The 15898-nt window shown below is 40.8% G+C and overlaps 1 protein-coding gene across 1 annotated transcript in view; it reads right to left on the minus strand.

Annotated features, from left to right (window-relative positions):
- ALK (ALK receptor tyrosine kinase) overlaps positions 1–15898 on the minus strand; it is a 597092-nt gene that overhangs the window by 197292 nt on the left and 383902 nt on the right. Inside the window, exon 5 of the mRNA XM_083732114.1 lies at positions 12564–12691. Within this exon, the coding sequence (XP_083588240.1) occupies positions 12564–12691 (128 nt within the window). The remainder of the gene's footprint in view (positions 1–12563; positions 12692–15898) is intronic.

The following is a 15898-nucleotide window of genomic DNA, read 5'->3' on the forward strand; positions in this document are numbered from 1 at the left end:
CACATTTTCTTATTCTACACCTCAGGGGTTACTAGTGGCTACATATAAATCAATAACAGCAGTAATGGTAACACTACAGGAGCAATGAACTTGAATATTCCATTACTTCTTATTTATCTGTGTAGTAAGGGTAACAGAATCAATATATGAAACCATGAATACAGTTGGAAAGGTTCTGGGGCGGGGGGATAGAATAGAGTAGTGAAGAATATAAGAAGAGGCTTCTGGATCAGGCCAATGGTCCATCTAGTCCAGCATCCTGTTCTCAGATGCCAATCAGATGCCTGTGGGTTCAGACATATACATCGTAACGATGGGAACCCCATAAACAGGACCTGAGCTTCTTGCCTCTCGTAGCTTCTTTGACTCTGCTCAACTATGTTTCCGTGCTTTTGGTCCTGACAGTACCTCTCTTGATCTGAAGCATATATAATACTGTAGTTTTAAACAAGTCCTGGGCATTGGGAAGAGAATTCGCTCTCTTGACTTTACTATTCAACTTCCTTTTTACCAATCGCCTCATTTGAGGAAAGTGTATTAACTTATGGTCTGTGTGTGTGGTTTCGGAGCTGCACAGTCAGGGAAATAACAATACTGTCCAGGGCTGTAAAGACTGTGGAAAGAATAATTGGGTGTACTCTTCCCACCTTGGATCAAATCTATGCTTCCAGGAGTCATAAGAAAGCTGCAGAGATAGAGCAGGATAGTGCACAGACTGGAAATGATCTCTTTCAGCTTCTGCCTTCTGGAAGAAGGTAAAGGTAAAGTAAAGGTACCCCTGACCATTAGGTCCTATTTATCTACTTGTACTTTGACATGCTTTCGAACTGCTAGGTTGGCAGGAGCAGGGACCGAGCAATGGGAGCTCACCCCATCGTGGGGATTCAACCTGCAGACCTTCTGATCGGCAAGTCCTAGGCTCTGTGGTTTAACCCAGAGTGCCACCCGCGTCCCTTCCTCTGGAAGAATGTACAGGGTTAGAAAGACTAGGACTAGCCACCTGAGAAACATTTTCTATCCAAATAAGATTTTGGTTTTAAACGCAGTGTAAGGTAGTCTCTATGGGAGTATATTGTATTTAATTATGGGGTATCAGAGTTTTTAGGGGGCTAACCAGGCTGGGATAGCTAGGATTGCAGGCTTGTTGGTTTTGAATGGCTGATGTTGATTTTTTCAATTTTGTTGTTCTGTATGGGACAATGACAATAAAGTTTATCGTATCATATCTTTCTCTTTGTTCTACAACCAATGCTGCTTTGTTCCTCCACAACCATTCTAGTAATCACCACCACCCCTTACATTTATCTGCCAATTGCTCTTTGTAATGACCCTCATTCACTCTACTATGATTTAAGTGAACTGTTCCAAACATAATGGGCCAATTTTCATCTGATCATCTAGTTCCTCTGTCTTTGTATTTAGTCTTTCATTTAATCATTTTTATGAACTGATTGATTGCCATTGTATTTAATCATTTTACTTAATTAACCGAGAGAACTATTTGTTTACGTGGGCTCTCTGTCTGTTCAGTCAGCTACGTATTTGTTTATGAATTCTTCCTTGGGCTTGCCTATTTGATTATCCCCAGTCACTTATTTAAATTTACTTCATTAATAAATATAATTCTTGCCTACCTTAAAACCCACTAACTTGTCCACCTTTCACATGTAACTGTTCTGCAATTACTTGATTCTCATAGCTCATTTTTACTTTCCCCCTCCTCCTTGTTTATTTCTATCTCAACCCAATTCTTAACGTGCCTTGATTTTATATTCCCAATTAATCCATTCAGTTCTCCTCTTCTTTTCCTTTCCATATTGCAAGCATTTATTATCGAGGGTGTAGTAGAAATTTGTATGACTGCATATATGGGAGGGAGTATATATGCTGACTCCTACAAATTTGCAATTCTTAAAATTAGGATCTGGAGCACCACAGGGGATGCCATTTACAAAGCATTGTTGGAAAGATTAAAGAACATAGTTGCTGCGGAGACAGAGTCAGTATTATTCCTAAGCTGCCCTCTTTTCAAGGATTTCTTTGGGAAAATGTTTTGGGATAATATGCTTTTGAAAGAAAATAGTCTGGAATTATAATGCTGGGCTTGGAATATTAGGTAAAGGTAAAAGGTAAATGACCCCTGGATGATTAAGCCCAGACAAAGGCGACTATGGGGTGCAGCGCTCATCTCGCTTTCAGGCCAAGGTAGTCAGTGTTTGTCCACAGACAGCTTTCCAGGTCATGTGGCCAGCATGACTGAACTGCTTCTGGCACAATGGAACACTGTGATGGGAGCCAGAATGCACAGAAATGTCATGGAATATTACTGCTCCCTCTTCCCTCTTCATACCCTTCCTTAGTTTTCCCTTTCTTGCTTTGATCTTTCTATTTCCTCTTTATTGTGGTTGTTATTGCTTCATGTGTTTTAGAAAATAAAGAAATTATATAAAAAAGTCTTACTTGCCAGTATTAATAATTCAACCACACTTTAGAAGGTGTGTCTTTTTGAGTCATCTGCTACACTTTCATAACAATTTAGGGATATTTCCATAAATAAATCTGAGAGCTTAAGTCTGACAACTACTCTGGGATTTTGTTTCGTTAAAAGTGATATTTGGATCCAAAACAGGCTCATGAGGAAAAGAGTTTATTTGGGGTGGTGGTGTCATTTTTCACATATGCTCAGATGTGGAAATAACATGTCTGAATGTTATGAATATGGAAAGAGCATATTGGACTTATGCCCTGCTTTTGAGCTTCCCATTGGTAACTGTTTGGCCACTGTGGGAACAGAATGCTGGTCTGATCCAGAAAAATATCATCTTACTTTCTTACAGTTTGGATTCTAAGTCACTTCTTTATGTGACATTATGTTTAAAGTACACCAGTTTTGCTGAACATGATTCCAGCTGAAATCCTGTTCTGTAGGAGTATATATCTCCCAGCTCTGCTTACCTGGAAATATTCAATTCAGTGGGACATAGAGTCATGCATAGGACTGCACAGCTGTAAATTAGGATCCTAGTGTACTATGTAAAACTATTACCGTAGTTTTCAGACACACAAAAACTGAGACCAGACAGCAATCCACTAACAAACTGGTTTAGTGCACAGAGCTCTCTCATTAAGTTAGAGAAACATTTGGGTCTTAAAATAGCCTCTCTTTTTTGGTGAGGTATTACTGCTCTATAATTTCAGTAAATCTGAGCAGTTAAAATGCCACAGAAACTAAATGACCCCAATTAATGGTAATAAAAATAAATTTGATGCCGAGAAAGAAGATAACGGAGTTCATCTCCTTACACTGAATCAACAGCTTTTCTCTTAGGATTGGCTTTAATTTAAGGGCAAGGGCAAAATTAAAATCATATGTAGTGATTTTAAAAAAGGATACTTTATGGCTCTGATCTCTCTTCATTTCCAGCTGTGGCAAAGTAGGAGTGGAAGAATTCTCTTAGTACCTCATAGATTCAAGACTGCTGTGGGTCATTAATATTTTGAATTTTAAGTAGTATTTTATTTGAATCCATGCACTGATGTAACATAGAAATGTCAATTATCACTTCTCCTTTTAATGACACGGATACACCCCGTGAGCCACATTTATGTTTAAAGAAGAACAGTGCAAATATAATGATGGGGTTACAATGCATGTTTCAAAAACTCATAAAGCAGCCTTAAATGAAATTCAGATTTATTATACCTAAAGAAAATAAGGGTTCTCTTCAGTTACGATGTTTCCACATTTCAGCACCATTTTGGATTTTGTTTTTTGTAGTCCTCATGGAAAATTTGTCATCATTTTAGTGCAGATTCTTTCCTACTAAACACATTTTTTCTATGCAACTATGCCTAACACATTTGTTGTTGTTGTTGTTTAGTCGTTTAGTTGTGTCCCCATGGACCAGAGCACTCCAGGCACTCATGTCTTCCACTGCCTCCCGCAGTTTGGTCAAACTCATGTTGGTAGCTTCAGGAACACTGTCCAACCATCTCATTCTCTGTCGTCCCCTTCTCCTTGTGCCCTCAATCTTTCCCAGCATCAGGGTCTTTTCCAGGGAGTCTTCTCTTCTCTTGAGGTGGCCAAAGTGTTGGAGCCTCAGCTTTACGATCTGTCCTTCCAGTGAGCACCCAGGGCTGATTTCCTTAAGAATGGGTAGGTTTGATCTTCTTGCAGTCCATGGGACTCTCAAGAGCCTCCTCCAGCACCATAATTCAAAAGCATCAATTCTTCAGTGATCAGCCTTCTTTATGTTCTAGCTCTCACTTCCATACATCACTACTGGGAAAACCATAGCTTTAACTATACAGACTATTGCACAATTGCACTCATTTCACACACTAGCAAGGTTATGCTTAAACTTATACAAGGCAGGCTTAAGCAATTTGTGGACCGAGAACTCCCAGAAATGCAAGCTGGATTTGGAAGGGGCAGAGGAACCAGAGACCAAATGGCAAACATGAGCTGGATTATGAAGAAAGCTAGAGAGTTGCAGAAAAACATCTACATCTGCTTCATTGACTATGCAAAAACCTTTGACTGTGCCGACCACAGCAAACTATGGCAAGTTCTTAAAGAAATGGGAGTGCCTGATCACCTCATCTGTCTCCTGAGAAATCTCTATGTGGGACAAGAAGCTACAGTTAGAACGGGATATGGAACAACTGATTGGTTCAAAATTGGGAAAGGAGTACGACAAGGCTGTATATTGTCTCCCTGTTTATTTAATTTATATGCAGAATTCATCATGCAAAAGGCTGGGCTGGAAGAATCCCAAACCAGAATTAAGAGTGCCAGAAGAAATATCAACAACCTCAGATATGCAGATGACACAACCTTGATGGCAGAAAGTGAGAAGGAATTAAAGAACCTTTTAATGAGGGTGAAAGAGGAGAGCTAAAATATGGTCTGAAGCTCAACATTAAAAAACCTAAGATCACGGCCACTGGTCCCATCACCTCCTGGCAAATAGAAGGGGAAGAAATGGAGGCAGTGAGAGATTTTACTTTCTTGGGCTCCATGATCACTGCAGATGGTGACAGCAGTCACGAAATTAAAAGATGCCTGCTTCTTGGGAGAAAAGCAATGACAAACTTAGACAGCATCTTAAAAAGCAGAGACATCACCTTACCTAACGCATACATTTATGCAAAGCAATGTTCCTAAAAGTGAATTTTTGTAATTCTTTTTTACCTAATATATTCATTTTTTGTATACTTTACTTGGCTGGGAAAACTGCACTGAAAATTCAGGTAAGTGCACTTTTCAAAGGGTGGCCTGTGTGTTTCAATTTACACAGGGTTTCGAAAAGCGAAAATTAGGTGGGTTTACCTTCAAATGTGAACTGAGTCAAATTTCTTCCCCATCTGCACTCAAGGTGCACCGATAGACTAAAGGGTTGAGGAATCTGATGGGACATAAAAGCATAACCCACCTACCTCATGCTGCACAACAAGAGTTGAATTTACCTATAAAATCTCCTTCAAAGCCATTTTAGTGGCACTTACTGAACAAATGGCTTATATTATTGTAACTAAAATGATGTCCCATGCATGACAAGCGGGACTACGTAGTACAGAAGAAAACACACACACACACACACACACACACACACACACACAAATGGGGCACAGGATCCTCAGTGGCTATGTAGGGGGCTGTTAAAGGCTTCCCCAGCTCCATATGCTGTGCTGATGTGAGACTCTTCCAACAAAACAACCCTGACAGCTGCTGCTGAGAGCTTTGCTTGCTCGCAGATACCTTGAAAGCAATTAATAGGATCACTGCTGAGGAACTTCAGATGTTAACTTTTTTAAAAAAAAAAAGCTCAAAAATATGCCTTTCCAGTTACACTTCTAAGCGTGAGATCCTAAAGCTAATTGCTTCCTCTCAGGCCTACTGAGCTTGAGAAAAGATGCTTTTATCAGACATGCCATACCATAAACGCTCACATATTTTAAAAGCATTGTGCTCTTTTCTCCATTCTTAGACGAAAAAATCCCCTGCTTAGCCATGTTCAATTTACTGATGTTAACTAAAAACAATTACTTGTCACTTAGTTGTGCTTATTACTGAGTGCTTTAATTTAATTAAGTTTTTTTGTGAAATGATTTAGTAAATTAATTACTCAAAAATGAAAGAAAGTATTAGTAAGAAAACCATTAAATGCCATTAATAAGTCAATACATTACTCAGGAAATGAACTCAGCTTTTATTACTAGGAATTGCCATCAATTACTAAATATTGCTGTACCAATTACTGTACTTGTGGAATGGAAAAATTATTGGGTGACTGTTAATAATGTCACTTACAAATTACAATGGCAGAAAAGTGGTTAGTAAATTCTTTGCTCTGGGTTCACATATTAGTGGGTAACTTGTCACAAAACAATTATTCCTTTTAAAAAGAACCATGAAGTGAATAATGTCATGCATTTTACTGGGCTCCCGTCTGCCAGAGCAAAAGGATGAAAAGAAAAACAGAAATCGGAATGGTCAATGAATTAAGAAACTTAAAGCTACTGATATTTGGCCGCAGTTTATGCTTGTAGAAGACTCTTATGAGACCTGCATGCAATAGCTACCATTGGTTCAGTAAAACATATTGTACTTTTGACACTACATTACTAATACCACGTAGTGCTTTTAAAAAAGGATAAATTTTAGTTCTGGCCTTACAAAGACAAAAAACACAGCTCCTAGAAGTCCAGGCTAGCTTTTGAGCTGATGTCAGTGGGCTACTTACAAAATTCACAAATGCTATTAAATCATAGAAACATCACATGAGGCACAGTCAGTTCAGACACAACCGCTTACAGGTCTGCCACCCACCTCTGGAAAGTGGTGTTGTGAGTAAATAAAGTGTGATACAGTATGCATTCAGGGCAAGTACCCAAATTGCTATTATTAAGGGAGCTTTGCATGGAAACTTCTTGTAGTAAAGCAGCTGTTTGCAGTTGGCTCTTTCAACAAAAAGCAGAAAAGCTGTAATGACAGGAAGCAGCCAATCTGATAGTTGCAACACCAAGACCCTTTAGGATGCAAAGAAGGATGAGGAAATGGTCTGAAACACGCCAGACGTTCAAAGCATTGGGCCAAATGGAACAAGCAAATGGTAAATCCTAAACTAGACCACACGTCCAATCCATGGAAGGAATGCAAAGCCAGGGGACAGGGGACACAGAGGAGCACGGCCAGCTCCAACAAGCCATCACCCTTCCAACAGGGTGGGTATTATTATTGATATAGATATTATTATTGGGAGCCTTAGATCAAGTTAGATGGATCATGACTTACTCCGGTTATCATAACAATCCTTCCCACACAGGCATAACAATCCTTCCCCCAGGCATAACTGGAAGATCTGACCAGAAAGCAGCCCTTAGACTCTTGTGTTTCCCAAGAGTCTGGTCTTCCTAGCAGCCTGTTCTTATGAATTCCTGGTCCCTTAGGCTGTGTGCACACCAAACATTATAAGCACCCCTTAAAGAATCCTTGGAACTGCAGTTTGTTAAGGATACTGGGAACTGCAATTCTCTTAGAGGTAAACTATAACTGCCATGATTCTTGGGGTGGTGGTGGATGTGCCTTAAATGTGTCCATTCAGCATTAGACAGATTGCTGAGGAATCAACGTATGCTGAAGCACAGATGTTATGCAGTTTGTTGGAGGAATATTTCCTATCTGTGGTAGAAAGGAAATTAAAAAATGAGCAAAGAAAAGCATAATTTTAGAGGAAGTAACTGCAAAGCAAAATTCCAGCAAAGGATCCAGAGACTTTCGCTGTGTTCACACACCCATTTATTCAGCATTCACTGCGTTTCTAGTGCTGGGTTTTCAATCTGTGTTCACATGGCATTAGGCAAGACCATGAGTAGGCAAACTAAGGCCCGGGGGCTGGATCTGGCCCAATCGCCTTCTAAATCTGGCCCGCGGACGGTCCGGGAATCAGCGTGTTTTTACATGAATAGAATGTGTCCTTTTATTTAAAATGCATCTCTGGGTTATTTGTGGGACATAGGAATTCGAGCATATTTTTTTTTCAAAATATAGTCTGGCCCCCCACAAGGTCTGAGGGACAGTGGACCGACCCCCTGCTGAAAAAGTTTGCTGACCCCTGGGCAGGACACTATGTATCCTGTACTTTTTCGTAAGATTTGTTGTTGTTGTTGTCATAAGATGTGTTGTTTCTCAATCAGCTTCACATGGATTGGAGTCCTTAAGCTGTTCTTAATTTATCTCTAGCCTTTGCATAGGATAATTGCATCCCCACTGGTCAAAGCTTCCTGGTGTCTGTGTGTCTGTGTGTGTAGAACTGAACTGAAGCTATGCTGATGTGAACAAATAGGGAAATAGGTGAACTCATCTTTAATTTAATTACATAGGTGGGACTCCATTTTAAGAACTTTAAATGGTGGGCTTGTCTCCCCCTCTTGCTTTTTATTCCCCTCCTCCATTTCTGAAAAGGCAGCATTTGAAAGCAACCTAGAGATTCATTTGTCCCTTTATTGCCCTTTTGTTGAAACTTTGATGCCCCAAAATGAGACATCACTTGAACACCACACACCTCCATTTCAAAAGGTCAGTGCCTGGGTTGTATCCAGTGAAATAATTGTGCACATAGGATGACTTCTGTGAGCTCAGTGGATTTTCCCCTCCCCATAAGTGCTGCCCACAATAACCCCATATCTTCTCTGGAAGGTTGGAGGAGAAACCCCAAAGCAGATCCGAGTGGGTGGGTTTCTACCTACAAAATTCATTTAGGCTGTGTTCACACTCTTGTTTGCTGTGCATTCACTGCATTTCCAGTGATGAGTTTTTAATCTGTGTCTGCACAATGCTATGCAAAATGCATATGTATCCTGTACTTTGTTGTGAAATACTACTGTTAGAGAATGTTGTTTCTCAAAGTTGCTTCACACCAGTTGGTCCTTAAGCCTTTCCTGATTCATCTCCAGCCTAGGTGTGACAAACTGATACACATCACACATTAATTGCTCTGTTGTTGTGAGCAGCTAGGGGAAAGTGCTATGAAATGCAGGGGGGGGGGAGGACAACTTCACTGAGCTCTAAAGACTGTAATATGAACACCCCCGTAGTTTAATTCAGCTCTCTGCTCCAGGTTCTGCTTCCTAGAAGGTGGGTTCCTACAGCTCTGCTTCTTTAGCTATTTAGACAGCATTCACTGGCAGGCACTGAGTCATTCTTCTGCAAGGCAAAGAAACAGAACCTACTAGTCTTTTAATACTTTTATGTTTCTCCTTATACATTTCCATTCTAGATTTAAGTTGTTGCCAGCAGAAATTGCAAAACTGTCCATCTGGTCCTTCACAGCGCCCATAGATATGAATTAAGTTACCTAAACACAGCTGGATAACAACTCCCACTAGGCTTTAAAGTACATCATACTTCACAGATTGCTTTTACAGTTTTTAATTTATCCTAAAACCACCACAGTGGTGGAAGGAAGTATTGTTATTTTTCTTTGAAAAGGAGAAACCTAGAGTAAAAAAAATAAAGCTTTGTTCTAGCAAACAGCATCAAAAGAAATTGGAAACAACTTCAAAAGATTTATTCAGAGTTAGAACTGCAACTTCGGCAACTGTCTTAATATCACGTAACAAATATGTGGTACAACAGGAATATAGACCCTCTTAAGTTCCTAAACCAAGGTTACCTCTTATCCTCTCACACACAAACATTCTGTGTAATAAGAAGAATGCCTCACTATAAGGCATGAAACATACTGTGGTAACTATAGAGTTAAACATTATCTCCAGGTACTATGAGTTGGAGCTATCTTGCTTCGTATGAAATTAGTAAGAACTTAGCACATACCTACTGCAATTTTTGAAATTACAGCAACTAGTCAGTGTTGAAACCTGTTAACATGCTTCCCCCCTGCAAGAGTTCCACCAGCTTCTCCTTGTATTGTGTACCTGTTCATTCTTACCACATTCACATTAGTCCCAGGGTCAGATTAAGCGTGTTCTCCTTCATGGAGAGCACGTGTTGCGGTGGGGTCTGCTGAGCCACCCCTCTGTTACCAGGCAGGGTCTCTAAAGATGGCCTGAGGCAGTGATTGGTTCACTGGGTTGCTGGGGTAAAAGTTATGTTGCTGGGGTAAAAGTTATGTTTGGTGGGAGGGGTAAAATGTTTAAATACTCTGCACACAGCCTGGAGCTTTCTCTTTGCTGTGTGCAACGGATCACCCGCCCTTCAGTAAGGGGTTGTTGCATTGACCTTGCTATACCTGTCATGGGGTCGTCTGCCGTTGGGGCAGGGGCCTGTCCATCTGGCTGATTGGCTGGGCCATTTGGTTTTTGCCTACTACGTAGCAAATCGTCACAACTTGTAAGGTTGCGGTTAGGCATTGGTTATAAATTGGTGGAGGAGGGGTTAGGATAGGCTGGGCCTGCCCCTCCATGGTTGCTGCGGAAAGGGAATTCCGTTAAAGGAATCCTAGGGCTTGCCATCTTTTCGTCCAATCCCTGGAATGGGACTAGGGCCAGCAAGCCTTCGGGGAGCATGCGGATGAGAATTGAGGGTCTGTGACTCAGCTCCATTTCTCCCCGACTTGCTTTCCCCCGCACTGTCTTTCGGTGGTGCCCGGAAGTCAGTTCTGTCCCCAGGCAGGGGGACAGATAGTCTTAACCAATGCCTAAACAACCACTCACGGTTTTGTATTTAAATAAAGTTGTGGCCAAAATTATGCCAAAAACCTTAAACAAAAATTAAGTGTGTGTTGTGAGTTATTTGGGGGGTGGCTTGGGGACCTCGACACGCAACAACCTGCTGAGATTCTAAAATGTGTCAAGTTTAAGTGGTTCCCACAGCATTGACAAAAAATGTGTATTTATCTAACAGAAGGGACAATGAAAATATAAATAATCCATAGTCTGTCCTAGCCACCCATCTTCAGATACACACACCTGAACCCAGCAGTCTTGAACCCAGCAGACTGTGGGAGAGGGCACCTGGTCAAGGGGATGCTGTCACAATAGACCACTGCAACTCGGCCTTGCACAACTTTCCCAGAGCCTGGCAAGCAAGGCGGAAGTGCTGAAAAAGTTGTGGTTGTGGAAGGTGAAGTCTGTGTAAGATGCGTTCAACCTGTACAACTTTGGTGGCTCCCTAAAAGAATCTCAACAACATAGGGAGTTTTTGAACCTCTTTTTCTAGCAAAAAAGCACGGGTTACTGAAAGACCAAAACCCAAGCCTTGCAGCATCCAGAATGCCAAATTTTTCACATTCATCATGAGCCAAGAAATATTATGCACAAGTAATTCAGATCACCAAATCAATCAAGTTTGATTGATTAGAGACAACATTGAATTTCATTTGACATCAGTAAGAGTAACAACCTATTCAAAACAGAGTCACAGACTACTGTGTTAAATCATGAATACTAATGACAGGATAGGGCAGAAAAGAAGAAGGAAGACTCATTGGATATCACTAGGTTGTAGGGAAAAGTAGGGGACTGGGATTCAAGAGGAGAGGTGGAGCTTTAGGTAGATAGAAAGTGGAAAGACCCCCCCCCCCCAGTTCTAAATATGGCAGGCATTGGTTTCATTCATTTAAAATTTCACTGAAGGTGAAATCATAATTATTCTTAACTTATCGATTTGCAGACCCTTTTGAGAAACTTTTCTTGTCTGATTTTGGCTTTTTCTCAAACAGACCCCCAGATTTGATTTGGATTTCTACACAGGCAATATTTTGGTGTCATCTCCACCTCCAACCCATCTGAAACCTTTTCTTATGTGTTTCTTATTTTCCTTATATCCCACCCTTCATTTAGGGAGTCAAAATGGTCTCTTGCTTTATCCTTGCAATAGCTCTGTAAGGTAGAACAGGCAGAGGCACACAGAGTGGGTGCCTGGCCCGAGATCCCTCACAGTATATTATGGATGAGATGAGATTTGGACAAAGATCTCTTTGGAATCCAGTATGCTAAGCACTACACCACATTAGCTTGGGAACACCTACCATGGGAGTGAGTTGACAACAGCAGCATATTGCCATAAAGAGACAGACCATGCTCAGACGTAAACTTCATTATGTTCAGTGGGGCCCTGGGCCCCTACTCCTTGATCACTGAGGATAAGACTGGAACCTGAGACTCCAATCTCGCACACACTTGCCAGAGAACAAACCCCACTGAACACAGCAGGGCTTGCTTCTGAGTAAATATGCTTATAATTGCACTGCATGTATAAGAAATAAAGATAGAATTCTATCCAATTTTTGTAGGAAACAACAACTGAGCTGCTTTATTTACTCTATTATGAGTACTTGAACAAACCAATTGGTCATGCCATTAATAGTTTTCTTTTCTATTCAGTGCCCAAAGCAGCACCGTCTTTCTATTAGTGCAGACACTAGTGGATTTGAGATTAGGATGAAAGCACTGAATGGAAAAAAATATATTCCCCAAAGCATTTCCATAGGCAGAATTATTACAAAATAAAGCATATATGTGTATGTGTGCTACTGTGCCCACAACCTTGTAAGTGGAATACATTAGAATTAGGGTGGGGAGAAAGGCAGAATCTTTACCTGTGCTGCAGTTCTTCATTGCAAAGGAATCAATGACAGCTACACTTCTGTTCCCACTAGCAATATATTCCAAGGAGATCCGAAAAGGTTTCTCGAGGTGTCCAACCCTTTTCTGGAGAAGCACCCATCTGTTTTCGTTGCACACCAAGAAGAAAGAACAGAAGAAAATCATGGTAAGGAAAAGAGCTAGTTTGCAAGAAGTGCAGTTGAAAAAGGAACTGTTCCACATCTGCCTCATCATATTGGCTCTCTACTAGGCTGCTTTTCTATTACTTTCCCCCAACACAAGCCCTTGCTTTGTTCCTTTTTTTTTAAAAAAAAAAAGAATTTAAAGAGCAAAGATTTCTGGAGAGCCAAGATGTTACTAGTAGTATTCAGCTAATGACACTCCCCCCACCCCCCCTTCTGATCTGTCACAGTTCTGTGCTTGGAGATCTCTTGCAGATGTCTATGCATGCTTTAAAAGAAACACAACTTTTGTGTGTATGTTTGCCCACCCCCCTTCCCCACATGAATGAAGCTGTGAAATATGTAACACATAGGAATGCTTTAAATACCATCTCCCCATCTCAATCTGTTATTCAGATTGAGAGCAGTAAGTTTCTCTCAAGGGGTTGTTGAGTAGCTGTAATTCCCAGCCTTACATCTCTAAAGTATTTTGCTTCACTCGGTCAAAATGCATCTCCTTCCCAACACTACTATAAGCTTTAAAATTAAAACAGGCCATTTCCCCTTTTAGTTTTATTCTGCCTTTGGTGTTTTTTTAAAAAGGGAATTAATGGGTTTGGAAACCAAGGTCATGAACCAAGGCACCACACTCTACACAGGTAAGCATCAAATCCTGCCTCTCTGAAGCTGCTTAAAGGCTATTTATTGATCTCAATGGAATGGCACAGAAATAATAGGAGTGTACAGGCTTGTCCATGTCACTGTAAATCAACCCACATAGTGGAGGGCTCAACTACACCGGAGTTTAATGTGTATTTGTAGCTGCCTCAGGTTTCTTCGGCATTGCCCACAAGATGTCCTCTTCATCCAACTCGCAGCCTGCACTTTTGTCCCATTAAATCAAGATTTTTCCAGTCCAGGTTAAATCTTGTAGACTTTTTTTTTCTAAAACAGTGTGCATGCACAGGTAGACAAATACCTGTGTGTGTTCCCACAACACGGGCCTCAGGTTTCTGGGACTTGCAGAGTGTGGGGGAGTACTAAATGAGGGGAGGGGACGACAACACAGAGCACAGATACACCCCAGCAAGCTCCACCCACTAATATGGACTGGAAACGTCAAGAGAGATTGCAGAGGCATTAAACCAAAAGCACTGTTGCGTGGGCAACAGCACACAAACATACACACACATTGGAAAAAGGCCCATGTATGCATTAGTGCCCTTGTGTAGACACAGTCTGGGTTGTTCATGCACAGCATTTTAATATATTTGTAACATGTTGTCATAGGTGTTGTTGTTGTTTTAAAAAACAATATAAGGCTAGAGATAATTGCTTTGCATGGAAATCAGATCAATTTGAAAGTAGGCCTGGGAAAGTTGTGGCCCTCCAGATATTACACTACAACTCCCATCAGCCCCAGCCACGATGAGAGAGAGAGAGAGAGAGATGGATTGGGAGGGGGAGGAAATCAATGCTTCCTAAGTTATATACAGTGGACCCCCGGATATGAATTAAATTCATTCTGGGGGTCCGTCCGCAACCCAAAAAGTCCGTAGGCAGAGGCGTCGCTTCTGTGCGCATGTGTAGCAAAACCTGGAATTATACACTTCCAGCTTTGCCACATTTGTAACCCAAAAGTTATATATCCAGAGCAGTACGTAACTAGAGGGTCCGCTGTAATAGGGGTAACTAAACTACACTTCATTCAATTGGAGGAGAAGAGGTTCATTTCAATACTGAACATTTTCATATGCATGTGGCAGCCGTTAACAACCCCCCTTTTTTATGCATTATTTAATTTTTTTACCACTTATACCATCATCAAAGCCTCTATGGTGATAAGTTGCAATTCAGCAGCTTCTCTTTCCAGTCTATTTCTGAAATTCCTTTGTAGTAAAGCAGCTACTTTGAGATCTTGTATAGAATGTCTTGGGAGATTGAAGTGTTCTCCTACTGGTTTCTCTGTCTTGTGATTCCTGATGTCCGATTTATGTCCGTTTATTCTTTGGCGTAAGGTCTGGCCTGTTTGTCCAATATAGAGAGCTGAAGGACACTGTTGGGAAGCTGGTGAATTGCAACTTATCACCAAACTTAAAACCATGGAGAGACCTGGTCTGAACAAAGACATTGGATTCTTATCTCATTATACATGACAAAGCCATTTTTCACCTTCTCACCCCTTGCTTTTTCTTGTAAGACCTATTGCAGTCGTTAAGAGTCGTCAACAGGCTCATCACAGCTATCTGCCAATCACCCATTCCCACCACCCTTCTGAGTAATACCCCTCCCCACCTTCTCACTATATAGAAGGGTCTGGAAACTTCTGTTTCAGTGTATCTGAAGAAGTGTGCATGCACACGAAAGCTCATACCAAGAACTAACTTAGTTGGTCTTTAAGGTGCTACTGGAAGGATTTTTTTTTGTTTTGACTATGGCAGACCAACACGGCTACCTATCTGTAACATTTTATACCACTTATACCATCATCAAAGCCTCTAAATGGTTTACATAAAATATAAATAAAAATGATTGATAAAATACAATGTTAAGAATTTGGTCTAATTTAAACAATAAAATTAGGTTTTAAAATATTCTATTCTATTAAAAGTATATTGCCACATGTCTCTTGAAATAGTGGGACCATTATTCTATAAATGTCTAAATACTGCTGTTTTTGTGGAAAACACAATTGAGTTTTTCTCTTCTGTTTTAATTGCAGCTGGAGTTGTTTTGAGAATGTTTCTAATGGGCCTTTTCAGGCACCTGTTCTTTTGTTTCCTTACTGATGACCAACTGCAATAAAGCTAAACAAGAAAATCTTACTAGCTTTTATGTGGTTTTCTTTTCTCTTTTTGGTGACCCAGAGGAATCTGTGAAGAGAAATTAAAAGTGCCCAAAGAAGAGGCCTGAAAAAAAAGTTCCAAAACTTCACCAACAAATATTTCTCCCCATTTCTACCCATTACAAAATAGTCATGTTTCCAGTTCCTTAGCTGCTTATTAAGCCAGTACTGTCATATGGCTAGAACAGAGGGAGGGAGGGATACAGGAGCCACTACAGGAGTTTCTCAGCTAAGACTCCTCCCTCCGCCATCTTGTTCACTATTCCATCAGGCTGAGAAGGGATGCTGGGCCACTCCATTTGTGTAGCTGAGGGACTAGAAA

The sequence above is a fragment of the Podarcis gaigeae genome, assembly GCF_964106915.1.
Source record: "Podarcis gaigeae genome assembly, chromosome: 3".
Lineage (NCBI taxonomy): Eukaryota > Metazoa > Chordata > Lepidosauria > Squamata > Lacertidae > Podarcis > Podarcis gaigeae.